This window comes from Trachypithecus francoisi, unplaced genomic scaffold (genome assembly GCF_009764315.1).
Source record: "Trachypithecus francoisi isolate TF-2019V2 unplaced genomic scaffold, Tfra_2.0 Lachesis_group13, whole genome shotgun sequence".
Classification (NCBI taxonomy): domain Eukaryota; kingdom Metazoa; phylum Chordata; class Mammalia; order Primates; family Cercopithecidae; genus Trachypithecus; species Trachypithecus francoisi.
The window spans coordinates 81358843-81385282 of NW_022681458.1; the positions used below are offsets into that span (position 1 = coordinate 81358843).

A 26440-nucleotide genomic window follows, 5' to 3' on the forward strand; every position below is an offset into this window, starting at 1 on the left:
AAATATTTTTTGTATAGAATAAGGCTGGAATCTAATTTTAGTTTTTCCCCTTACTGGCTACCACTTGCTTCAGCATCATCTAATGAACAGGCCTCTCCTTCTCCACTATTTTAATGTCACTTATATTACAAACCAAGTTCCCATATATTGATGGATATATTTCTGGGTTTTTGATTATACTGGTCTACCTGATTATCTCTGCAACAATATATTACTACTTCAGTCATATAGCATTAAAATATATTTTGAAATCTGGTAGAGCAAATTTCTTTTTCCTTTTTACGAATTTCTTTGCTATTCTTGAACTATTTTTTCCTATATGAATTCTAGAGTCAGTTTGCCTATTTCCATGAAAATTCTGGTTGATATTTTTATTGAAACTGCATTGAATGTATGATTAGTTGGAAAGAATTGGCATGTGGTGATACAAAGACTCCTCATCCATGAAAACAGTATTATATTTTCATTTATGTCAGTCATTTTTTCCATTGCTATGCTAAATTAATTCTCTCTACCAAACATTAGACCAAAACCCGAGACAAACAATTGAAACAACATTTCTGGTCCAATAACCACAATAAGAAACCAGAAAAAGTTATCAGTGAATATACAAAAAATCCATACACTGTGAGGATTTGGGAGTTATAACAAAATACATCCTATTCAATTCATGAATTTTGTTTTTTAAATCTAGCCACCTAAAATAATTCTTCAAAATGTACACTATATCTCACCACATTCAGGAAGCCTTCTGGGATCACTTACCCACAGTATTTTGCCTTATTTTTGCATCTGAAATTAATGAGGTCTGTACCACAGACACAAAGTGACAACTTATAGGCATTATATAGCCTGCTGCACATGTGCTTAGTTTGGCCTACACAGTGTTTGTTTGTTTGTTTTTAAAGAGACCAAAAAAATTAGGGTATTTTACACAGAAATCACATGATTTTTAACTTTGCTTAAAACTTGCAGGTTGTGTGTCATTTTCACTAAGAGACCTGGCAAAAAAGGCTCCATGATCATGATGTTGTTTATTACCAGGGCAGACAAACCACACACTGATTCTTAAAGCTTCCACCTAAAAGTGATCTATTAATCAATCACATTCCATTGGTCAAAGCAAAATCATGGTAATGCTAACTTCAAAGATGACAGAAAAATATAATCCTGTTATATGCCTGGAAGGTTGAAAGTCACAAATATTCATGTAATTGATGACTTTGCCTTTAATCTGTCTGTTCCCCTTTACCTATTCTCCAAACTACCACTAGAATTACTTTTCAAAAACACAGATCAAATTATCTCACAAGTCTACCGGAAAGAAAAAAAAAAATCTTCACATCTGAAAAAAAAAAAAAAAAGAAAGAAAGAAAGAAAATCTTCATGAAACTACAACACCTAGGGGAAAAAAGTAAAAACACTAAGTATGGCATTCAAAGCCTTTCGTAACCAACCTCAGAGTCCTTTACAAGCTTCTTTTGCCAGTATTTTCTTATGTATTTATTCTCTAGCCTTTTGAATATGCCTTGACACATATTTCAAAATTCAGCTCAAACATCATCTCCTCAATTTAGTCTCATTTTTCCCATTTTTCCCAAGTTAGTCTTATTTTTCCCAAAAGAAGTTAAACTAACCTCCACTGTACTTACAAATCACATTATTTCCAATGAGCATTAGCTTTCACTGATTCAAAGTAGTTAATGTGTAGTAGGCACTTAAAACATGATTGCTTGTGTGTCTATTATAATGTAAGGCTCTGGATTAGGCATTGATATTCTTGTTCATCTTGGAATTCGTTATAGTATATAATACCTGATACACAGAAACTCCAAATATTGACTTAACAAATTAAAACTGAAGACAAGTTACTAAATGCCACTGTCATTTTGCTGAAGTTCCACCTACTTTCAAGCTTATACTGACTATTTCCAAAGCTAAAATGAACCCAGAGAGAAACCAAAATCTTTTAAAAACTGCAGAATATGCTTTGGCTATTTTCATCTCTTGGGCTCTGTTTCCACTGCTTTTGGAAATCGTTTAGATGCCAAGACCTAGGTGGAGTTTGTTATAAAGACAACGAAGTAGCCAAATTATAGTAATATATGTTTTTAATATAATAATCTCACACCTTTTAGTAATTTCAAGTTTGTAAGTACTTTAACAAAAAAAATCTAAAAATACATTTAAAACATAAAGCTGTTACTTTACAAATTTTAATAGTACTAATAAAACATCTTTATTTCTGCCTCAAACTACTGGTAAGTTAAACTGAAGTAGAGGACTGAGGACAAATTTAATTATTTTAGCCTATCACTATTCAAATATTAACTTTTTTTCTTTTTTTTTTTTTTTTTTGAGACATAGTCTCACTCTGTCACCCAGGCTTGAGTGCAGTGGTACAATCTTGGCTCACTGCAACCTCCACCTCCTGGGTTCAAGTGATTCTCCTGCTTCAGCCTCCTGAGTAGCTAGGATTACAGATGTGCACCACCACACTCAGGTGATTTTTGTACTTTTAGTAGAGTTGGGTTTCCCCATGTTGGCCAGGCTAGTCCTGAACTCCTAGCCTTATGTGATCTGCCTCCTTGGTCTCCCAAAGTGCTGAGATTACAGGCGTGAGCCACCAGGCCTGGCCAATATTAACATTTTAAAATGTGATATTAAAAAATATAAAACTTACTTGTTTTGTAGGAATGGATACCATAATGAGAAACAGGAAAAGACAGCACAATAAAAACAAATGGAAGAGAAAGGTTTAAGATAGTAAGTGTGGAATATTGAAGTTTAGTTAAAAGAGAACTAAAAATAGGCCAATAGACTTGGCAGTTTAAAAAATTCCAATACAGTAATACAGGAGTTGGCCAGAATGCATTCTCATGAGAGTGAACAGAGATAATTAAGTAGATTATGGAGTTTAAGCTATTATTTCAGGAATTCTAGAAATAAATGGAAGAGAAGGTTTTATGGCAGTATGGAGTAGAGTTTTCTTTTTTGGATACAGGAGACTTAAACATCTTTGTAGGCAGAGAAAGGAGTCAATGGAGATCTGCAATGTGTCAAGAGAACGAGATCTGAGAACAAGGAAGGAATAGCCTTGGAAAAGAGAAAAGTCACCTCCTATTTAGAGAAAATTAAGACACTAGAATGAATGGGGACTTTGATTATTTACAAGTTCCTTTTTTACCTACTAGCCCTACTACAACTCCCAAATAAAACAACTAAGGCCAAGTGGCTTCAAAAACAATGAAACATCAGTATCAACTGTGATTATAATACTGATATTCCTATATTACTACTATGAATTCCTCCATTAAAAAACAAACCAGGCCGGGAGCAATGGCTCACATCTGTAATCCAAGCACTTTGGGAGGCTGCAGTGGGCAGATCACTTGAGGTCAGGAGTTCAAGACCAGCCCAGCCAACATGGTGAAACCCCATCTCTACTAAAAATTAAAAAAATTAGCTGTGCGTGGTGGCTCATGCCTGTAATCCCAGCTACTTGTGAGGCTGAGGCAGGAGAATCACTTGTATCCAGGGGGGTGAGACTACAGTGAGCTGAGATCATGCCACTGCACTCCAGACTGGGCAACAAAGCAAGTCTCTGGCTCAAAATAATAATAATGATAACATAATCAATTAGCAAATAGAGCAAAGCCCAAAGACCTTTTTACTACTATTGGGTTATATTAAAGGCATTGGGACTCAAGGTGGGATCATGTCTCTTGGAAACGGCACAAAAATCAGTATCAAATAATAGTACAAGAAAAATTCAAATGCACAAAAATCAGTATCAAATAATAGTACAAGAAAAATTCAAATGAAATATTGAATTGTTTCTACAAATAATGAAGTCAAGGCTGAAAACAAGTCTTTGTTGCAAAATAATCTGGTTTTTATCCTGAGTTTCTGGCACAAAGCCTCAAAAACCCTTGGAGTTTCTTTTGTTATGCTAACACAGTGACTCAGTGCACACCCCTAGATAGCTTGAGGACGAGGACTGATCACCATAAAGACCAACGTGGTAAATACAGGGCTAAGACTTTGAGCCAGGCCCATTTCCAAGGAGGGAAGGAAGGACGTAGATTTTGAATTTTGAGTTTGATTACCCAATGATTTAATCAATCAAGCTCATGTATGCCAAGTCCCAATAAAAACTCTGGACACCAAAGCTATACCAGGTGGAGCTCCCTGGCTGGTAAACTCATTGATGTGCAGGGACGGTGACATGCCCTAATTCCATGAAGAGAGGGCACAGGAGCTCTGCGTCTCCTCCCAGACCCCAACCTGTGTGTCTTCATTTCACTGGTCCTCCTAATCTGTATTCCTGGATAACAAAACTGTAATAATAAGCGCAGCAGTTTCTTGAGTTCTGTCAGTTGTTCTAGTGAATTATCAAACCTGAGGAGGTTGTGAGGACCTCCAACTTTATAGTCAGGTCAAAGTGTCAGTCAGAAGTGTGGATGGCTTGGGGACACAGGAAGTATAGCTGGCATGTGAAGTAAGGGTAGTTCTATGGAGAAGTGAGCCTTTAACTTGCAGAGTCGGACACTAACCACCAGGTGTGCGTCAACCAGGAGTGCAACAGAATGTCTTCAAGACAGTAAAGTAGCAACTGTTTGGAGACTGATATAAAAAAAGTAAGTCTTGGACATTTCTTTCATCAAAGTTAGGTTATTCGTATAGATCATGATTTAAGGTGGCCTATTCACTCATAAAATGTCCATGGTTCTCGTTCTTCAATCAAGGAAATAAAATAACCTTAAGGGACTCTCAATCATATGAGGCCCTTACCTGTTCTGCTCCTGCCTACTGCCACATTTTAAGAGGGCCATCTACAAACTTACCAGCAAGTGACCTGCTCCTTATTTGGGAGGGAATTCTGCCTTTTCCATTAAATGGTAAGATAACATTTCCCACTGATTTCTAGAGAGAAGGGTCAATTTGTATCTCCTTTTCTCTACTACTATTGGTGCCTTGCCTTATCTAATGAAAAGATAGCTATTATCAATCCAAACATCTTTGACTTCTTATTAAAAATAAATAATAGTCTGGGAGTGGCGGCTCACACCTGTAATCCCAGTACTTTGGGAGGCCGAGGCAGGTGGATCACCTGAAGTCAAGGAGTTCAAGACCAGCCTGGCCAACATGGTGAAACCTGGTCTCTACTAAAAATTCAAAAATTAGCCAGGCGCGGTGGTGAACACCTGTAATCCCAGCTACTCAGGAGGCTGAGGCAGAAGAATCACTTGAACCCAGGAGGCAGAGGGTATAGTGAACCGAGATCATGCCACTGCATTCCAGCCTGGGTGACAGAGCAAGACTCCATCTCAAAAAAAAATTATAATAAATAATAAACAACATATTCTTATTAGGCAAAAAATACACTTAACATTTCATGTTGCAAAAGTCACATGATAGGTATTTGTCAAATTATTCCTGTAACAAGATAAAACAAAATTTTAGAGAAAAAGAAAATTAAACACCTAGTATAGGATAAGGGAGATACCATAAAAATAAGAGTTCCACAAATTATTTATTTGAGTTTGTCATCTAATTGAGATGAAATGATTCTTAAGCAGATTTTTAACTTCAAAAAAGAGTACAAACTAAGGACACAATGGCTGATTAATCAGAAACCAATAAGGTTACTGAGAAAACATCAAGTTTTTCACTAGATACAAAGGTTTAAAGTCGCCATTGACATATAATGTAGCTCAATTTGTGGTCAGTAAAACCATTATTTCATGTCCAGGGGTTTTCCAGCATGGATTTCCAAATGGGTAATTTATTGTATCTATGCTTAAGGAAAGTTATTTTTGTATTTAAATTTGATACAACTTCCCTTAAGAATTCTAAGGCAGGCCGGGCGCGGTGGCTCAAGCCTGTAATCCCAGCACTTTGGGAGGCCGAGACGGGCGGATCACGAGGTCAGGAGATCGAGACCATCCTGGCTAACACAGTGAAACCCCGTCTCTACTAAAAATACAAAAACTAGCCGGGCGAGGTGGCGGGCGCCTGTAGTCCCAGCTACTCGGGAGGCTGAGGCAGGAGAATGGAGAATGGCGTAAACCCGGGAGGCGGAGCTTGCAGTGAGCTGAGATCCGGCCACTGCACTCCAGTCCGGGCGACAGAGCGAGACTCCGCCTCAAAAAAAAAAAAAAAAAAAAAAAAGAATTCTAAGGCAACATCTTTAACTATAATTTGCAGGTAAATTTGCAGTATCTACACACAACCTCTGCTCACTTCTCACATTTTCACATGCCTGAACATTATTATTACTAATTTCAGAATAAATTAGACAATTCTAGAAGCTCTCTAGAATGTTTACGAAAGAATGGGAACAGTTCAGGATCAAGTTCAAAGAGGCTTAGGCCTCTTGAGAGAATGAGTTATACAGGTGTTACAAAAATGAAGAATCATGAAGAAATAGGCTAACAGCAAAGAAACATGAGAAATCATCAAAACTAAAAGTAAATGAAAAAACTGAAATCCATCCAAGAGTGCAATACAGAATCATAAAAAGATTCCAACTTTCTAAAAGTCATAAACCATGATAGAACTAATCAAACAGTTCTTATGAAAGTTCTTCTAAAACACTGAGAATTTCATGAAGTCTCAAACAAAAACTGCTTCTTATAGTAAACATAGATTACTTTGAAGAAAGATGAAGTCACTGATAGCAATAAAGAAATGTGGGAAAGCTGGAAACTAAAGAGATTTTAAAAGGGACTATAAAAATATTTCCAATATTTGGTCATGAAACAATACATTGCATACATAAAAGTCTTAGGAAGAGAAAAACACATAGTCATTTCTTTTGTTAATTAGTATTAACTCAACGTATGATTGCACAGAGCAAAAGTGTAGAACTCACAAGAGGCAGAAATTATTGACCTGAAAGCATATAGAGTATCCTGAGGCAGAAATCTAGAGGTCATTTGCTCAACAGCAAATGGAACAGGACAAACAATATTAAAACAACTGAAAGCATATTTATTTTTAAAAAGGATTATAAAAGAAACCATTTATACCAAATTTAAAGGAGAGAGATTACTTATTAATCCATCTATATATTATAATTATTAGCAGAAATTTGCCAGTGGTAAGACTGTACATACAAACATTCTATGGGTCAGTTTTCTGGATCTGGCAAACAGGATGACATGCTTACTTTTTCTTGTGTTACATCTACAGTTTACATTGTAAATTCAGGAAGTTAAGCTATTTTGAGGGTTTTTTTTTTCCCTAAAAGACAACTTTGATAATCTCACATATCTCAAAATTTTAAACAAAGCAAATAACAGAAAATTCTTATTCCCAGGAGAAAAGTAAACTAAGACAGTAAATGTTTACCACATGTTATCTAGTGTTGCAAGATAGCAAACATCAATAAGGTAAGATTCTTGCCATAAAGTTATCCATTAGGTGATTTTCTTGGGGATAATTTCTTTCTCTTTGGATAACTACAAAAAGGCTTGTAGTTTATACACACCAGGAAATGCTCAAGAGACTATATACTAACCTGGCCTAGTCCAGGCATACCTCCTCCAAGTCTAAGAAGTCTGTCCATATTTCTAGAAAACAGAAACAAAGAAAAAACGTTCCTAAGCACAAAAGTGTTTATTCAATTGCTATCTATATAATTCACTTTCAGTCACTCAGTATGTCAAAAATATTGGTGGTAATTACAACACAACATCAGACTTCCTGTTAATTAACACCACATATTAATTCAAGAAGCTGTCTTCCATGCTAATTAACAGACCTTATTTTACTGCTTTGGTTTTGGGTTATCCCCAGTTTTAAAGACAAGCAATCTTAGCATACTTTCAAAACTTTGCTATCATTAAGTTAATTATATTTTCTTATTGTTATCTAATAAAATACCTGAATGCAGAAAAAGTGCCTGAAATGCTTATCATATCTATGATTGAATTTCCTTCAATTTGTCCAGAGTGTACAAATAAAAATCCTCACTTTTAAATTAAATTTTAACATCCTCATTAGTAAGTTCTGTGCTAATTAACTTACAGCTTGTCAGTTATCATCAAAACTACATGTGAAAGACATTGTGAGCAGATTATGGATCTCTGAATTAGCATCAAAGGCTTTTAAAAACTGAACTCATTATACTAAAAGAAATACTATAGCATAAACATTAAACGTATTAAGACAGTGTTCTAGAACCTACACAGATATTTTGTGTTATTTCAGATGTTGTAGAGATATACGACTTTTTCACTAAGGAAATTCAACTGTGCTTCTCAATTATAACTTCAGAGTTAACCAATACAAGGTGGATTTACTATACCAATCTGATTTAGTTTTAATGTTTGGAGTAACTACAGAAGATATTCTTCAAGCTTGAAAACCTCAGAGAAGTAATTAAGAAATATCAAGTGTACTTATATGGTCTTAAATAACAAAAAGAATAATAGCAGTACATTAATAGCAGTATTAATGTATACTGCTTATTAATAGCAGTACAACTAAGTAATTTAAAAATGACAACAAAGCAATTTTTTCTACTTGAAAATTGCTATGTCCTTAAATAAAATTCCTTTTTCCTAAGTGTATGCTTTAGAAAATGGTATTATTACAAATTATATTCTAAATTAAATGCTAAGATTCATTTCATCCTTCATCCATGTTGTTTTACGAGTTCGAATTGCTATATAAACTAAAACTCAATAATGTGCTTTATATATTACCCACCACCAATCACATTTGTTGAATCCTGGTAACAATTTAACAATGTTAATATTGCAAACTTTATTCAAGTCCACATACAGAAAAGAACTTTACTCAAGTGCACATACAGAAAAGAACACAAACGATATAGCCATAGACTCTTCAAAGTGAACACATCCATGTAACCATCACCCAGTTCAAGAAACAGAACATTATCGGCACCTCAGAAACACCACCCAAGCCCCTCTTCCAGTCTATTCTACCCTGAAAAGGTAAAAATTCAGCTTCCAACAGCATAGATTAGTTCAGCTGTTTTTGAATTTTATATAAACAGAATCATATATTTTTTGTATCTGGACTGTTTCATGTAACATGTTTATGAAACTCACAATTTTAACAATTTCTTTTTAAAATGAAAAGGCATATAAGAAAACATGGTAATACAGACAAAATTTCCACTTCACAATCTTAACGCATCCTCCTAATACCAACACTTACAAATAAAATCTCCATCAAATACTCATTGAAATTCCTCAAATCAAATATGGCATTCAACACACAGCACTTTTTAAAGGCTGTAAACTGGGTGTGTGTTGGGGGGGGGGGGATCCTGTATATTTTATAATATTAAAGCAATGCTCTAGAATAAATTACCAAAGAAGAAAAAAATTTCTTTTGGACCATTTCAACCTTACAAACTTAAAGAACCAACAGAAAAAACAAACAACATACAGTATACATTAGAATATATATTTTTATTCTAGGCCAAAACTGATTCCCAGCTGTGTTCAGTTTATCTATTCCTCTGTGTAGTTTCTCATGACTTTACACAGACTCCAGATGCTGTAAATATACATGAGTGATGGAAGAAGCAGAAAGAAAGAAAATCTGGCAGGTCAAATTTGTTTCTGTAGCAAAATTAGATGTCGCAGCAAAGAGGAAACATATTTAACAAATTAAAACATTTAAGCTGAGATAACCAGGTTTAATAAAAATACCAACATTTGGGAATGAAGTATATTGATATATATTCTAAATCACACCACTTTTCAAAATCTGGTTATGTATCAAACATATTCATAATTTGACATCTGTTAAAAATAATACATTTTCATGCTATCTCTCTATCCACCCCTAAAAGAATAATGAAAAGTAAAATACATTTTTAAACCTTACCTGGTCAATCAACTACAACTCTTAAGGTGTTAACCTTCAATTTGTTGAGTTTAACAAATTTCTTCTTAAAGAAAGCTCTTGCTAATTCTAGCAGGCACAATTTCCCCAAGTATATTTTATTTTTTCTTTCTCTCCTGAAAAAAGTAAACAAAATAAAATATAATTATTTTGATAATTTAAGGAGAAAAACTTTATACCAAAATCTTTAAAAGAATCAACATTCCTAAAAATGAAGTAGAAATCAAAACTGTTTCTTAATAATCATTTTCTGAGAATACAGAATGATCTACCTTACAGGGAGCTACAGAGCACAGTGAGTAACCCTGTATCCAAATTTTATGTGTATGTTTCTCTCATGAACACTAACTTTGAAGACAGACATTTCAAAACTTTTAGTCTTTCCAGACATCTTTCAAAGAACAAAACAGGCCGGGCGCGGTGGCTCACGCCTGTAATCCCAGCACTTTGGGAGGCCAAGGTGGGCAGATCACCTGAGGTCAGGAGTTCGAGACCAGCCTGGCCAATATGGTAAAACACCTTCTCCACTAAATATACAAAAAAAATTAGCCAGGCGTGGTGGCGGGCACCTGTAATCCCAGCTACTCAGGGGGCTGAGGCAGGAAAATCACTTGAATCCCAGAGGCAGATTGCAATGAGCCAAGAATGCGCCATTGCACTCCAGCCTGGGCAACAAGACTGAAACTTGGTCTCAAAAAAAAAAAAAAGAATAAAATAAAAATGTACTTATTTTTTAAATAGGACAGTTCATTCTATCATGTAATTACTATATAGGTTAATTGTACATTATTACAAATCTATCAAATATTATGGAATATTAGTGGTTATTTTTCTTATACCCTGAAAATTTGCTATTTTATCATACTAGGAGGCATTAGTAGTCCATCATTTCTTAATTATTCCCAAAACTGCCAAAAACACTAAAATGACAAGAATATGGAAAAATGATAAGAACTGTCTAAAATAATGCAATAGTGAAAAAAAATTATAGTTATTACATCATCCTTTCTTTCTTAGTGTGTTGTCCAAAGCACTGATCCATCTTTCGAAAAGATACAGAACACTAGAGACTTCATCTTTGTAGTCTTTTTTTCAGTCTTCATTTAGCACAGTTAAGAAATTAGAATTTTTCATTTTAATAATGGCAAAAGGAAAAAAAGCAACAAAGAAAATGTTTCACATTACTACAAAATCAAAGATGAATGTGAAGGAGACAGATTATAGCATTCTAGTCTCTAATGATGACAATAAAATTGACGGTACAAGCCAGGATTTACTAACTTCAGTACTACTGAGATTCAGAACCAGACAATCTGTTGTTGTTCGTGGGGCTGTCTTGTGCACTATAGGATGCTTAACATCATCCCCAGCTCCACTAGACAACAGCAGCACCTATCCAGTTGTGACAATCAAAAATGTCTCCAAGCTTTACCAAATGTCCCTGGGGGACAAATGTTTGAAGTTATTTTTGATTGTCTCAAAAATCACTCACAATTGAGAACCACGGATATAAACAAAATCTCAGACTGTACCTTGAGATGATAATAGCCTAGATTAATTTTCTCAAACTTAAGAACCAATGAGTGCTGGGAACAGTTTGGCAGTTCCCCAAAAAGTTAAACATAGAATTACCACTTGATCCAGCAACTCCACTCATCAGTATATACCCCATAAAACCGAAAACAAATACTCAAAATAAGTTCCTGTACATGCATGTTTACACCATCACTATTCACAATAGCCGAAAGGTGGAAACAGTCCAAATGTCTACCAAAGAATGAATGGATAAACAAATTCTACTATAAACACATAAAGGAATATTGTAATATGAAATTCTGTTTAGCTATAAAAAGGAATGAAGTACTACTGGTACACGTTACAAGTTAGCTGAACCTCAAAATATCACACTATGTAAAAGAAGCCAGGCACAAAAGGTCACATGTTATGTGATTCCATGTATATGAAGTATCCAATAAATGCAGAGACAGAATGCAGACTGGTGGTTATCAGTGGGTGGGGAAGGGAGGAAAATGGAGAAACTGCTAAATGGCTAAGAGATTTTTTACCTTGGAATGACAGAAATGTTCTGGAACTAAATTGAGGTGGTAATGGCACACTGTGAATGGACGAAATGATACTAAACTGTTCAATTTTAAATGGTTAGTTTTATATTATGTGAATTTCTCCTCAACAGATTATTTTTTAAAGGGTCAGTGAGTTGACAATATATTTCTAAAACCAAAAAAGTGACATTCTTACTCAGTTACTTATTCAACAAGAAAGGACTTCATCACACAAAATTTTGCAATGAGAATCTGTTTTCTAAAGAGATGTGTGACGTATTTTTTGATGTCTTATGATGTTAATACAGTTCACACAGGGAAAAATGCTCAAGTGTACACAAATGTGGATAAAAGGAAATGGATAATGTAGAAATTTTTAAAATCATTGGACTAATTCTAAATGGTGCCTATAAATCTAAAAATATAAATGTTTTGCAATTATGAAGGAAAGATGGCATCCTATCTTCAACAAAATTATGAGTTCTCAATGTTTTCAAAAGTAAAGTAATTGGGAGGATGAAAAAAATTCTGGATATGGATGGTGGTGACAGTTACATAATACTGTGAATATACTTAATGTCACTAAACTGTACACCAAAAAGTTAGAATAGTAAATTTTATGTGATGTATATTTTCACATAGACACACACACAGGATAGCAAATACAAGAACCAGAAGTAATAAGCTAGAGCCTACTAGAAATGTATTTGAAATATAGAAATGATCTATACAAGACAAGTATGTTCTAGGTTCATGCATGATGGCTGATGAGCAGTTCATTCAAACTATGATGCCCATTCAAAAGATGACATATGAAGATATATGTACCTTCAAAACCAAGAAAATACAGAATACACATTTGTATTTAGGCTGGGTGTGGTGGCTCACGCCTGTAGTCCCAGCAATTTGGGAGGCCAACGCAGGCAGATCACTTGAGGTCAGCAGCTCAAGACCAGCCTGGCCAACAAGGCAAAACCCTGTCTCTACTAAAAATACAAAAATTAGCCAGAAATGGTGACATGCGCCTGTAATCCCAGCTACTGGGGAGGTTGAGGTAGGAGGACTGCTTGAACCCAGGAGGTGGAGGTTGCAGTGCACCAAAGTGGTACCACTACACTCCAGCCTAGGTGACACAGCAAGACTCCATCTCAAAAATTAATTAATTAATTAATATAAAAATTTGTATTTGCTATGTTTAAGCTTTACTAACATTTCTAATATAGTTGTTTTTCACTATCCTTTTATGGTCTACTGGGCCTAGATGGTAAATGGCAATGACTAATGACTATTTTGTCTAGTACATGAGAGTCAAGTACTATGACTCCACAGTCAGAGTGCCAGATTCAAATACTGGCTCTAACACTTACAAGTTCTATGTCCTTGAGTCAATCACCTCTCTCCTCCTCAGTTTCCTCATCTGCAAAATAGAGATATATATCTCACAGAGCCATTTAAAAGATGAGCAAAAACAATGGACCCAAAAAAAAACATTTAATACAATGCTTGACATATAGTAAGCATGTAATAAACACTAGCTACTTCATCAGCAACCCCATCCTGAGCACGGCTACCAACACAGATCCTTCTTCCTCACATAGTTTGCCACTTACTGGGTTTCAAAATGCTGGGCGTATTTCACATGACTAAATCACATTGGAGATAGGGACTTGCATTTCGCAGAATTTAGCAGAAAGATTCACAAAGTGAATGTGTTATACTTAACATAAAAGGGAACACTTTCAATTCTTAGAAATAAAAGCAATAAAAAGGTTGATGGATCTAAACCAAGTTTTTACAGCTATCAAAAAGCAGAAGACTCAAAAGCTCATTCATGATATAATTAACTTTATGGAAAATATTATCAGACAATATGAATAAAGTGTTTATACCTAACATAATGTCATACATACAATAATATTTAGAATCGTAATTGGTAAAAATAGTACAAAAAAGATATCAGTACTTTCCAAAGTTGATTACTTTCCACTTTTTCTTTCTCTCTTAATCTCTGATTAGAACCTGATATTGCTAGATTATGTCCATGCTGGATTTAAAATAAATCAATTTTTGGCCAGGTGTAGTGGCTCATGCCCATAATCCCAGCACTTTGGGAGGCCAAGGGGGGCGGATCACTTGACGTCAGGGGTTCAAGACCAGCCTGGCCAACGTGGCAAAACCCCATCTCTACTGAAAACAAAAATTAGCCGGGTACGGTGCCAGATGCCTATAATCCCAGCAACTCAGGAGGCTGAGGCACGAGAATCACTTGAACCCAGAAGGTGAAAGTTACAGTGAGCTGAGATGGCACCACTGCACTCCAGCCTGGGTGACAGAACAATACTCCGTCTCAAAAAAAAAAAAAAAAAAATTACTTTTCAGACTGATGCTCAATCCTTTTTAAGCTATTCCATATTTGTTATCTTACTGTATTTCTAATTCCTCTGCTTTCTTATTTGTGCAAAGTAGTTAAAACTTTATACTCTCACTTTCTTAAGGACTTTTTTCCAGTGGAAGATCTCGAGTGAGTCAACATTAAATCTAATTATATAAACAGGATTTTGAAAACAAGATTTCCACAACTTAGAAGAGTGCAAATGGTGGCTTGGCACGGTGGCTCACACCTATAATCCCAGCACTTTGGGAGGCCAAGGCGGGTGGATCACCTAAGGTCAGGAGTTTGAGACCAGCCTGGCCAACATGGCAAAACCTGGTCTCTACTAAAAATACAAAAATTAGCCGGGCGTGATGGCAGGCACCTGTAACCCCAGCTAGGCTGGCTGAGGCAGGCAGAATGGCTTGAACCTGGAAGGCGGAGGCTGCAGTGAGCCAAGATTGCGCCACTGCACTCCAGCCTGGGCAACAGAGCAAAGTTTCGTCTCAAAAAAAAAAAAAAAAGGAAGAGTGAGAACGGACTCATCATAAATAATCTATTATGGAGTCTTCCAATTTCAGCATTTGAGTACAGTCATCCATCTGTATCTGTGGGGAATTGGTTCTAGGACACCAAAATCATGGATACACAAGTCTCTGATATAAAATTGCATAGTACCCTATTTGCATATAACCTATGCACATCCTCCCATATACTTTAAAATCATTTTTAGATTACTTATAATAACTAATACAATGTAAACACAATAGAAATAGTTATACTATATTGCTTAGGGAATAATGAAAAAAAATGTCTACACATGTTCAATATAGACGCAACTTTTTTTTTTCCCCTTTTATGAGACAGAGTCTCACTCTGTTGACCAGGCTGGAATGTAGTGTTGCAATTACGGCTCACTGCAACCTCCACCTCCAAGGTTCAAACGATCCTCCTTCCTCAGCCTCTCCAGTAGCTGGGATTACAGGTACATGCCACCATTTCTGGCTAATTTTTGTATTTTTGTATTTTTAGTAGAGAAGGGGTTTTGCCATATTGGCCAGGCTGGAACTCCTGACCTCAGATGATCCACCTCCCTCAGCCCCCCAAAGTGCTGGGATTACAGGCGTGAGCCACCGTGCCTGGCCTAGATGCAACTTTTTTCAAGTATTTTCAATTTGTGGTTGGTTGAATCTACAGATGCGGAACCCACAGATATGGAGGGCTGACTCAAGAAATTTAGTGGCATGCACTGACAGAATTTATAATCTACTGGCGGAGGTGGGTAGAAGAAGTTTGACATAAATCCATAAAAAATATGTAAAGGGAAAGGACAGCAGTATAGAGTGAAAAAGGCTCTTGAACCAGTTGACTTTGATTTGAATCCTGGCTTCACCACCTACTCACTATATGACACTAATTTTTATCTTCTTCTAGACTCTAGACCTCATTTATAAAGTGGGGATAATGCCTACTTTGCAAGTCTGTTGTAAAAATATGTTCAAAGCAACTTATAGTGTCTGGAACATTCAAGGTACTCAATAAATGTCGTTGCTATTCTTATTGTCATAATTGTTGTTATTATCATTTTAGAACTAGCAGAGATTATTTAATCCAGTTCTCCCATTTCACAAATAAGGTCACCAAAGTACCACACACAAAGCAGAATATGAAATGTCAAAATGACTGCAACAAACAGGGAATATGACAAGTTCCTGAGCAAGAAATCACATGGATATTCAGGCAAGGCTTTCACAGGTGGACACTGAATTATTAAATGAACATTACTACAAAATTAAAAATTAAAAAAGCATAATTGCTTCTTGTTACTGAAATAAGAGGACTAGATTAAATAATCTCTTCCACTTCTAAGATAGTAACAATAAAAACAGCAATAATAACTTTTATTTTCATACATAGGGTTCACAAACTATATACTAACAAGTACCTGGCCAGTATAAAAATAAGATAGACCCATGTCAAAAAGATTAAAATCCAGCTTTTTTTTTTTTTTTTTTTGAGACAAAGTCTCACTCTGTTGCCCAAGCTGGAGTGCAGTGGCGCCATCTCAGCCCACTGCAACCTCCACCTCCCATGTTCTACCTCCAGCCTCCCGAGGTAGTTGGGACTACCGGCACGTGCCACCATGCCCGGCTGATTTTTTTGTACTTTTAGTAGAGACACGGTTTCACTATGTTAGCCAGGCTAGTCTTGGCCAGGCTGGATCACCTCATGATCCGCCCGCCTCAGCCTACAAAAGTGCTGGGATTACAGTTGTGAGCCACCGCGCCCGGCCTAAAATCCATCCAGCTTTTTAATTAAAATGGCAATATATTATTTACCAAGCACTTCAGGCTGAAAAAAACAAACAAACAAACAAACAAAACAAAACTCCCAAAGTCAACAGGTGAAGCATCAATGAAAGATCGTAACTTGAAACCTTTCTTCCCTTGGCAAGATTTAGGGACAAATTCAAGACAACATGCAGGCTTTTTCACTAAATAGCACTTCACTAAACACACCTTAACTGTAGTTAATTCAGAACCACTATATATCTTAACCTCTAAACTTGAAATGAGTCAGCTGGTAGGTAGCCTTACGTGACAGGAAGGCCACCATTATATTAATCATCTGCACTAAAACTGTGTTCACGTTTTTGTTATTTCAACAGTATCAGTGCATGTCTTGCTGCTTTTCTCAAACACATTAAGTCACTAGCACTAAAAACATACTTGTGACCAGTGGAACAAAATCACTTTCACACTAGAACTCTATTTTATGCTAATTTTTAAACCCTCTCCCCTGCCTTTCCATAAAATTTTTATCAACTTTTGGTTACCATTTATTTTCTCGAGAATTTTTCGTTCAGTCACTAGGTTTATAGACTCAAAAGTTTACATTCTTTTTCTTTTGACAGACACAGAGCCACATCCCCAGGAAAATTAAGTTGCAAGATGGAACATACGGTAGCAGATTTCTACTTAACACGAGAAATGTAATCAATTCACCAACAATTACTCAATTAGTATAATACTGAAAGTAAGTTAACAGGCACAGTAGCACACTTTGTTTTTAAGATATTCAAGGTCCAAAACCAGTGTATCTGCAGGACTTTTGTTTATTTTTTGGAGGAAGTTGAAAACCTAACACTAACAGAAAAAGGGTCAAGGCTTACAGGAAGGACAGGAGATAAAACAAACGTATCCAATGGGAAAGTTAATTCTACTCTCTCTCCCTTGTTTCCTCGGTCTGCTTTGAAGTTTTTCAAGACAGGAACAACTACGGATAGAGCACAGACAAACAGGCCATAAACAAGGATTCTCTCAGAGAGAAGAGGTTCCCATTATGTGAATTCGGCCAAGCAGAAAAGAATGGAGAAAGGAGACAACATGCACACCTGACCCTGCCAGAGATCCCTGAGAGCAGGCGAAGAGAATGAAGGAGCTCGGGCTCCTCCCTCGAGGCCCAGGCCTCCAGTGGCAACTCAGCTGGGCAACGTGACTCAGGAAAGCACGGGGCTGGCAGCGGCCTAGCACAGCTGCCTAGCCGGACCTCCCAGGCCTGCCTTCTGGGTCTTACCTGAAGGCGGGCAGGAGCCGGATGCCGCGATCGGGACCCTTGTCTTGCCTCTGCGGTGACGTGAAGACAGAGGCAACAGCAGCAGCAGTGCAGACCCGACGCGGTTCTGACTCTGCGAACCGGCGATGAATCAGCCCGATTCCATTCAAAAGAGTTGCCCGGGCCTCTGCCGCGAAGCACTTCCGGGTTCACTGGTCTGCTTCGGCTTCCGTTCCCCGACGGCCAATTGGAGACGACGGGGAGACAGGCGGGTGTCCAGGAGGAGAGCTGGGGACAGACGGCGCGGGCCGCCCGGCGTCTCCAGTCTTCGGCAGTACTATGAGGCGGAACTTAGCGCCCTGGCCGCTCGCGCCCTGCCGACGCCTCCTTTTTCTCTCCCTACCTCTGCGCTCTCCGGCCGCCGCTGAGATCTAGGACCGGGGCACATCCAGCCCGGGAGGCGACTGGCTAGGAAATGGAACTGTTAGTATTGCGAAGCCCAGATCCCCTTTCGTTTTGGTATTCACTACTATTATGGTCCTCCTCAAAAACGAAAAGATTCATTTGAACTAGATTTAACTGGTTATCTGAGAAGAAAATGTTTTAAAAAGAAGGGGGATGATGTGATTAGAGGGGACCGGTAAGACGCCCTTTTCCGTAAGACCGCTTTATCCACCTCTTGTCATAATTGCTTTGCAAGGATTGGATTTCAGGAAAAACTAATGTTTCCCAAATGTTCAAACCACCTATTTTACTGCGAGTTTAGTTTACAGGGTTTAAAGAGTCATTTATTCACACTTCTCCATGTAATTATCACGTTTTACTCATGATCTACTGTTTGCTAGGTTTTCAAAAAGCAAAGTTGCACAGGATATACTTGACAAGTTGATATTACACCCTAGGTCTAGGTACAGTCTCTGTTTAAGGCAGCTTCTTTACCACATTCCTCTCACTTTCTCAAATATGTTCCAAATAACAAGCATCTTTAAAGCATTCCTAAATCGAGAATGGCGATGAATCTACTGGACAGAGAGTGGGGAAAGATTACAGTGCCTGCATCCAAACTGATTTGAGTAGCACAATTGCATTAGACTTTTGCTTTAAGATATTCATACCTCTAAAAACACAAAGATTATTTTATTCATAGGTAATATTTGGATCCACATCTTTATGCTTCCCCCCTCAAACCTGTGCCTCTCTATTCATTTTTTGGGGGGAGGAGGTGAATAACCCCATCCTCCAAATAATTTTCCTAATCAGAAACTTAAGAAACACCTGCCTCTTTTTCACCTCTCCCCACTGGCCTCCCAATTAACCATTGTAGAAACCATGAAATGTGTAATCTCCATAACAGCTTTTCCAATCCACTACTTCCCCTTCTAAATACTCCCCACTTTGGCCTTAACTCAGACCTTCCTCACTTGTTTTTATTTTATTTTATTTTGTATGTATTTATTTATTAATGCATTTTTGAGTTAGGGTCTTGCTTTGTCACCCAGGCTGGAGTTCAGTGGCGCCATCTGGGCTCACTGCAACCTCCCCCTCCCTGGGCTCAAGCAACCCTCCCACTTAAGCCTCCCAAGTAGCTAGGGCTACAGGTGCTTGCCACCATGCCCAGCTAATTATTTATGTTTTTATTTATTTATTTATTTTTTAGTAGAGACAGGATTTCACCATGTTCCCCAAGCTACTTTTTTAGAGTGCTCTTTGATCTTTCCGCCTTCAGTCTGCTTCCTTTTAATCCGTTCTCCACCTCATTGGTAAAAATGTTTGTGCTATATATGGTCATGCTCCTTCTTTACGTAAAATTCCACTAGTGGCTCCCCGTAACATACATTATAAAGGTAAAAAAAAACAAAACAAAGCAAAAAAACCCTTAAACTTTGTTTGGAGCACCTTTTGCTCCAGCCATATTAAAGTATTTAACTGGGGAATAAAATGTTCATAGGGCTTTGAAAAATGCTAACATATTCCTGAGACTGTAGAAGGTGCTTAGGGTGTGCATATGCCTAGGGTTATGTGAACACTCAAGATAGGCCTGAGAAGGCCCTGAGCTCTAACTTCTGGGTGACCTTGAGGCACTACAGAAGCAAGAAGTGAAGGCTAAGGCAGAATTATTTGGTTGGTAGGTGCAAAAAATTGTAGTTTTGTCATTTCAATGAAATTAATTTTGCACCAACCTAATATAAAGTGCTTGGCTGATTGTTGAAGGCTTGTCCCAACGTAAGTACTAAAGCCCTCAGGAAAGACTCGGAGATTTTTTTGGTTGAAGATGTTTAAGGAAACCTGTCTCACTAATCATTAACTGACCGCTAAGCTAACTGAGCAGAAACCTGTGTGGTCACACACAATAATACAGACTTTAAAGAATTCGTTGATAAGCTAGGTGCAGTGGCACACATGTGTAGTCCCAGCTCTACTCAGGAAACTAAGGCCAGAGGATCCCTTGAGTCACCAACTCAGACCCTATCTCTAAAAAAAAAAGAATGAGTTCAGAAAAGTCACTAAACCAACAACTACTACAACAAACAGAAATGACAGTGAAGCTTGGGGAGCGGGTAGAATCTGATTTCCAGTGTTGCACATTATATTGTTTAAAATGTTCGGTTTTCAAAATAGTTAAGATACATGCAAAGAAACAAGAATGTATGGCCCATACACAGGATAAAAATTAATCAATAGAAACTCACCCCGAGGAAGCCTACATGCTGGATTTACTAGATAAAAAGGCTTTAAATCAGATATTTTCAATATGTTACAAAGCTAAAAGAAACCATGTCTAAAGAACTAGAGGAAAGTATGAGATATTTCATCAAATAGATGATAAAGACAAATCATTTTTTTTTTTTTTTTTTTTTGAGACGGAGTCTCGCTCTGTCACCCAGGCTGGAGTGCAGTGGCCGGATCTCAGCTCACTGCAAGCTCCGCCTCCCGGGTTCACGCCATTCTCCTGCCTCAGCCTCCCGAGTAGCTGGGACTACAGGCGCCCGCCACCTCGCCCGGCTAGTTTTTTTGTATTTTTTAGTAGAGACGGGGTTTCACCGTGTTAGCCAGGATGGTCTCGATCTCCTGACCTCGTGATCCGCCCGTCTCGGCCTCCCAAAGTGCTGGGATTACAGGCTTGAGCCACCGCGCCCGGCCGACAAATCATTTTTTAAAACCGAAATAATTCTGGAGTTAAAAAGTATAATATGCCATGACAGAGACAATTTTTAATTTCTTTAAAATAAAAATAACAAAAAGTTATAATAAAGTGAAAAGTTCACTAGAGGGGCTCAACCCCAGATTTTAGCAGGGAGAAAAAAAAAAATCAACAAACTTCAATTTAGGTCAGTTGAGAAGATCTAGTCTGGGCAACAGATTGAGAAGAGAAAGAAGAAACATGAACAGGCCTCAAAGTACTGTGGGACACAATCAAGCATACCAACATGTGCATAATGGGAGTTTCAGAAGGAGAGGAGAAAAAGAAAAGGGCAGGCATAATACTTAAAGAATGGCCAAAACTCCCCAAATTTAATGAGAAATATTTATCTACACATCAAAGAAGCTCAACAAATGCCAAGTAACATAAATCCACACCTCGACACATTGTAATTAACTGATTAAAAGTCAAGGGCAAAGAGAGACTCTTGAAAGTGTCAAGAGAGAAGCCACTCATCACATAATCCTCCATAAGATTTACAGTTGATGCCATGAAAGCCGAAAGGCAGTGGGATGACATACTCAATGTGCTGAAAGAAAAAGATCATCAAGTAAGAATTTTACCTCCAGCAAAACTGTCCTTCAAAAATGCAGGAGGTATTAATACTTCCCCAAAATGTATGTATATACAAAGATAGAATTTGTCACTAGGACATTTTCCTTGCAAGAAATACTAAAAGGAGTCCTTCAGAATTAAATTGACACTAGACAGTACTTCAAATCCACATGAAGGAATAAAGAACGCCTGTAAAACTTAACTACATAAATAAATATGAAAGTATAATTTTTTTATTTATGACTCATTTTTCTATTTGGTTTAAAAGACAATTGCATGAAGCAATAATTATAAGTCCATATGGGCTTATTGTAAGGTATTAATATGACAATAACAGAAGGGAGAGGAAGGAGGGAAAGAATAATAGAGGAATGAAACCGTATAGGAGCAAGTTTTTGTGTGCTATTAAAATAAAGTTGTTATTAATCCAGACTAGATTGTTATAACTTGTTAAGTATAATCCCCAGAGCAACTGCTAAGAAAATACTTTTAAAATATATGAATAAAGGACAAGGAAATTAAAATGGCATACTTGAAAATATATATTTAACACAAAAGGCAGCAGCAATTAAGAAATAGAGGAATAAAAAAGACACAGGACATAAAGAAAACATCGCAAAATGACAAATGTAAATTCTACCTTATCGATGTCAACAATCCAAAGGATTTTCCTTAAAAAAGAAAGAGACTGGGCATAGTGATTCACACCTGTAATCACAGCACTTTGAGAGGCCAAGGCTGGAGGATTGCTTGAGTCCAGAAGTTCGAGACAAGCCTGGGCAACATTCTAAAACCCCATCTCTACTAAAAAATACAAAAAATTAGCCAGGTGTGGTGGCACATGCCTGTAGTCCCAACTACTTGGGCAGCTGAGGTAGGAGGATCGCTTGAGCCCAGGAAATCAAGTCTGAAGTGAGCCCTGATCATGGTAACACAGTGAGACCCTGTCTCAAAAAAAAAGAGACTTTATTCCAGTGAGCAGTTGGCAATCTTTTGTACCAAACAAAGGTGTGGTTCAAGAAAACAAAAGAGATTATCTTCTTTAGAGAAAGTTCCCACCCAGGTTCCCCCTCTGGTCTGCTATGCAAATGAGGAATAAAAGCTTATTTAGTTCTGATTGGTTGATGCAGGTCACAGTGTATCAGTTAGGTCCAGGTGGTGAAATGAGACTTTCTAGCAGTTGTTTATTGAGGCAGTAGTAAACAGGAACAGACAGCTATAAATGACCTGAAGTCTCATAAGCTTGTAGGTTCTCTCAGAACACAGAGTACATGTGTGACCTCTAGTCAGCAAATGGCTGCTTGGCTCCATTTTGAATTTAGGACCACTTAGCCACTCGGGATCCATCTTGAAAGATTAGCTCTTTCAGGATTCACATAAGTCAGTATATTAAATATAAATGGAATAAAAACTCCAATTAAAAGGCAGAGATTGGCAGAATACACTTTAAAAAAAAAAAAAAAAAACTAACTATATCTGTCCACAGAGTTACACTTTAGATTCGGTGACACAGGTTGAAAATAAAAGGATGAAAAAAAAATACCATCTAAATAGTAACTAAAATATCACAACCACTTTAGAAATTGTTCTGGCATTTAAAAAATAAAAATGCCATTATCATTTGACCTAGCAATCCCACTTTATATCTACCAAAAATAAATGCAGACATGTGCCCACACCAAGACTCTTGACCACAACAGTTCATAGCAACTTTACTGATAAAAGCCCTAAACTGGACACAATCTAAATGTTTGCCAGCTGGTGAATAAATAATGTCTGGTATGTCTTTACAATGCAATATTAACAATAAAAAGGAAACTACTGATATATACAAGAACAAGAATGAATTTCAGAAACATCACACTGAGGAAAAGTAAGATGAGAAAGAGTGCATACCGTACAATACCCCTTAAAGAGACTCTAAACAAATCAAATCAAATAGACAGTGACAGAAAGCAGATCACTTGTTGTCTTTGTGGTTCATAGTAGAGTTAGGTGGGAGGAGTAACTGCACAGGGGCATGAGGGAACTTTTTGGTTTCTTTTTTTTTTTTTTTGAGGCGGAGTCTCGCTCTGTCGCCCGGACTGGAGTGCAGTGGCCAGATCTCAGCTCACTGCAAGCTCCGCCTCCCGGGTTTACGCCATTCTCCTGCCTCAGCCTCCCGAGTAGCTGGGACTACAGGCGCCCGCCACCTTGCCCGGCTAGTTTTTTTTTTTTTTGTATTTTTAGTAGAGACGGGGTTTCACCGTGTTAGCCAGAATGGTCTCGATCTCCTGACCTCGTGATCCGCTAAAAATGTTCTATATTTTTGTTGTGGTGAAAGCTTGTCAAAACTCACCAAATTGTACACTAAAAATAGATGCATTTATGGTTGATTATGCCTCCATAAAGTTGATTTAAAAGAAAAAACCTCAAAGTTGTTATTGTCCCCCATTCTTTTAGCCATACCAAAGTATTTGCTATTAAATCATGCCATCATATGCCTTAGAATCTTCAGACCTATTGTTTCTCCACTCTGAATGTCTTTTCTCCCATCTCCTGTCCCCACACTCTTTCCCACATTTTGTGGGGGGGTGTTGATCAGTCAATACCCTCCCATGTAATCTACCCTATAGCCCTACTCTGTAATCCTTGATTTACTTGTCTGCCTTACCATCTAAACTTTAAAATTCTTAACAGCAAGAAGCATGGCCTGGTCATAGTAGATATTTACAATTAATGTTGGATATTGAAGGTACTTGTCCAGATACTTTGCTTGCTAAGAATACTTTAAAAGATCAGGAACATTTTAAATCCAGATATAACTCCTCTTGAAATAATGAATTCCTTAAAAACAAACAAAAAAACAAGCAAATTTATGCAATTTATATAGCTACATAACTGATACGAATATTACACGCTAATGCCTTTTTTTTTTTTCTTGAGACAGTCTCACTCCGTCACCTAGGCTAGAGTGCAGTAGCACTATTTTGGCTCACTACAACTTCTGCCTCCCCAGTTCAAGCAATTCTCGTGCCTCAGCCTACCAAGTAGCAGGAATTAGAGGTGTGCACCACCATGCCGGCTAATTTTTTTTTATATTTCTAGTAGATACAGGGTTTTGCCATGTTGCCCAGGCTGGTCTTGAACTCTGGGCTCAAGTGACCCTCCCACTTCAGTCTCCCAAAGTGCTGGGATGACAGGTGTGAGCCACAGCGCCCAGCCCACATGCTAGTCCTTAAAGCAATTATTGTTTGGGTTAGACGCAAGGTGGCTTTGGAAACCACCGCAGTGCACAGAATTGTGAAATATTTAATTTTCTAAAATACTTAGTTTTCTAAAATCATAAAATGACAAGAGTTCACATTATTAAAAATGTAATGTAAGTTGTGTTGTGTCAAAGAGAAGCCTTCCTGCTTATTTGGTATCCACTGAATCTGGCATTTTTATTAAATGAAGGACTGACCAGTGGCATTACTACATACATGTTCCAAACCTTAAAATGCATCAACCTTACTGTAAATATTTCTTCCTATTTATAAAGAACTCTAAGGACAGCTCCTTTCATATACAAAGTATGACTAAATGTCTAGTACAAAATCATAAAAGTAAATTTTCAGATTACCGAGATTTACAATTATGAATATCAAAAAGGGCTGTTGCCATTTGAATTTTTAAGAAATGTTTAAGAAATTGAATTTTTAAGAAATGCATTGTTTTCTGTTCAAAATTTAAAATCAACTTTATCATATTTAAATATGTCTTTTAGTTACATAGTTTGTGAGTATTATAAATAAATATAGATCCAGCAAAAGAAAAAGAAAAAATAGGAAAATATTTACATATTAAAGTACAGTGAATTAAGTTAATGTATAAGGCCAATAGAATAATTGTTACTTCTGCCAGATGGTATTTTACATTTTGATAAAAAGATATATTCTTAATCATATATGTCAAAGAAAAGCAACCATATGTTGTTAAACACTTCCAATTTGTCATTTAATTTAAAAGGCACTACTGATATTGCCATATTTTTTTTTTTTTTTTTTGGTGATGTAGTCTATCCTTGGTGTCAATAAAATATAATCTCTTCAAGTAATTTCCTTAGTTTTCTTCAACTGTTTGATCCAACAATTCAATGAAGAATTACCTTAGCATCTACAAAGAAAGAACACCATACAGTGGATAAATCAGAATCCAGAGTTACTACTGGGCGAGAAGCATAACCTCTGTTGTCAAGAAGGCTCTAGAATTTAATTTACTATATTCTAGTAAAGTGAAAAAAATATACAGAATAAATCAAATAATTACAAATTGATTTGCCTTAAAGTTAAGAAACCAGTATATTCTTTTTGTTTTGTTTTGTTTTTGAGACAGAGTCTCACTCTGTTGCCCAGGTTAGAGTGTAGTGGCACCGTCTCAGCTCACTGCAACCTCTGCCTCCTGGGTTCAAGTGACTCTTGTGCCTCAGCCTCCCAAGTAGCTGGGATTACAGGCGCACACCACCACACCTAGCTAAGTTTTGTATTTTTAGTAAAGATTGGGTTTCACCATATTGGCCAGGCTGGTCTTGAGCTCCTGTCCTCAAGTGATCCACTCGCCTCAGCCACCAAAAGTGCTAGGATTACAGGCGTGAGCCGCCACACCTGGTCCAGTATATTATTAAGATTAAAAAAAAAAAAAGAAAAGAGGGTGACTATATTACAAAACAATTTTCCTCTTTACAAAAAGATGTTTAATGAAAAAACATTAAGGAAGACACAGAAAATGGCATTCAATCTACAATAGAAAAAGGAAACTGATATTAGATTGTTATTAAAACAAAGA

General features: G+C 37.1%; 1 protein-coding gene across 2 annotated transcripts in view; it reads right to left on the reverse strand.

Moving 5' to 3' along the window:
* The window catches only part of PSMD14 (proteasome 26S subunit, non-ATPase 14), a 111056-nt gene extending 92595 nt beyond the window's left edge, over positions 1-18461 (reverse strand). The window contains exons 1-4 of one of the 2 annotated variants that reach the window (XM_033231315.1): positions 17899-18073; positions 13319-13368; positions 9871-10004; positions 7526-7577 (exon numbers count right to left, since the gene is read on the reverse strand). In XM_033231315.1, the coding sequence (XP_033087206.1) occupies positions 7526-7573 (48 nt within the window). In that variant the 5' untranslated portion in view covers positions 7574-7577; positions 9871-10004; positions 13319-13368; positions 17899-18073. Of the gene's footprint in view, positions 1-7525; positions 7578-9870; positions 10005-13318; positions 13369-17898 lie in introns of both variants that reach the window. The other variant, XM_033231314.1, reaches the window with a different exon arrangement.
* Positions 18462-26440: the final 7979 nt, after the last annotated feature.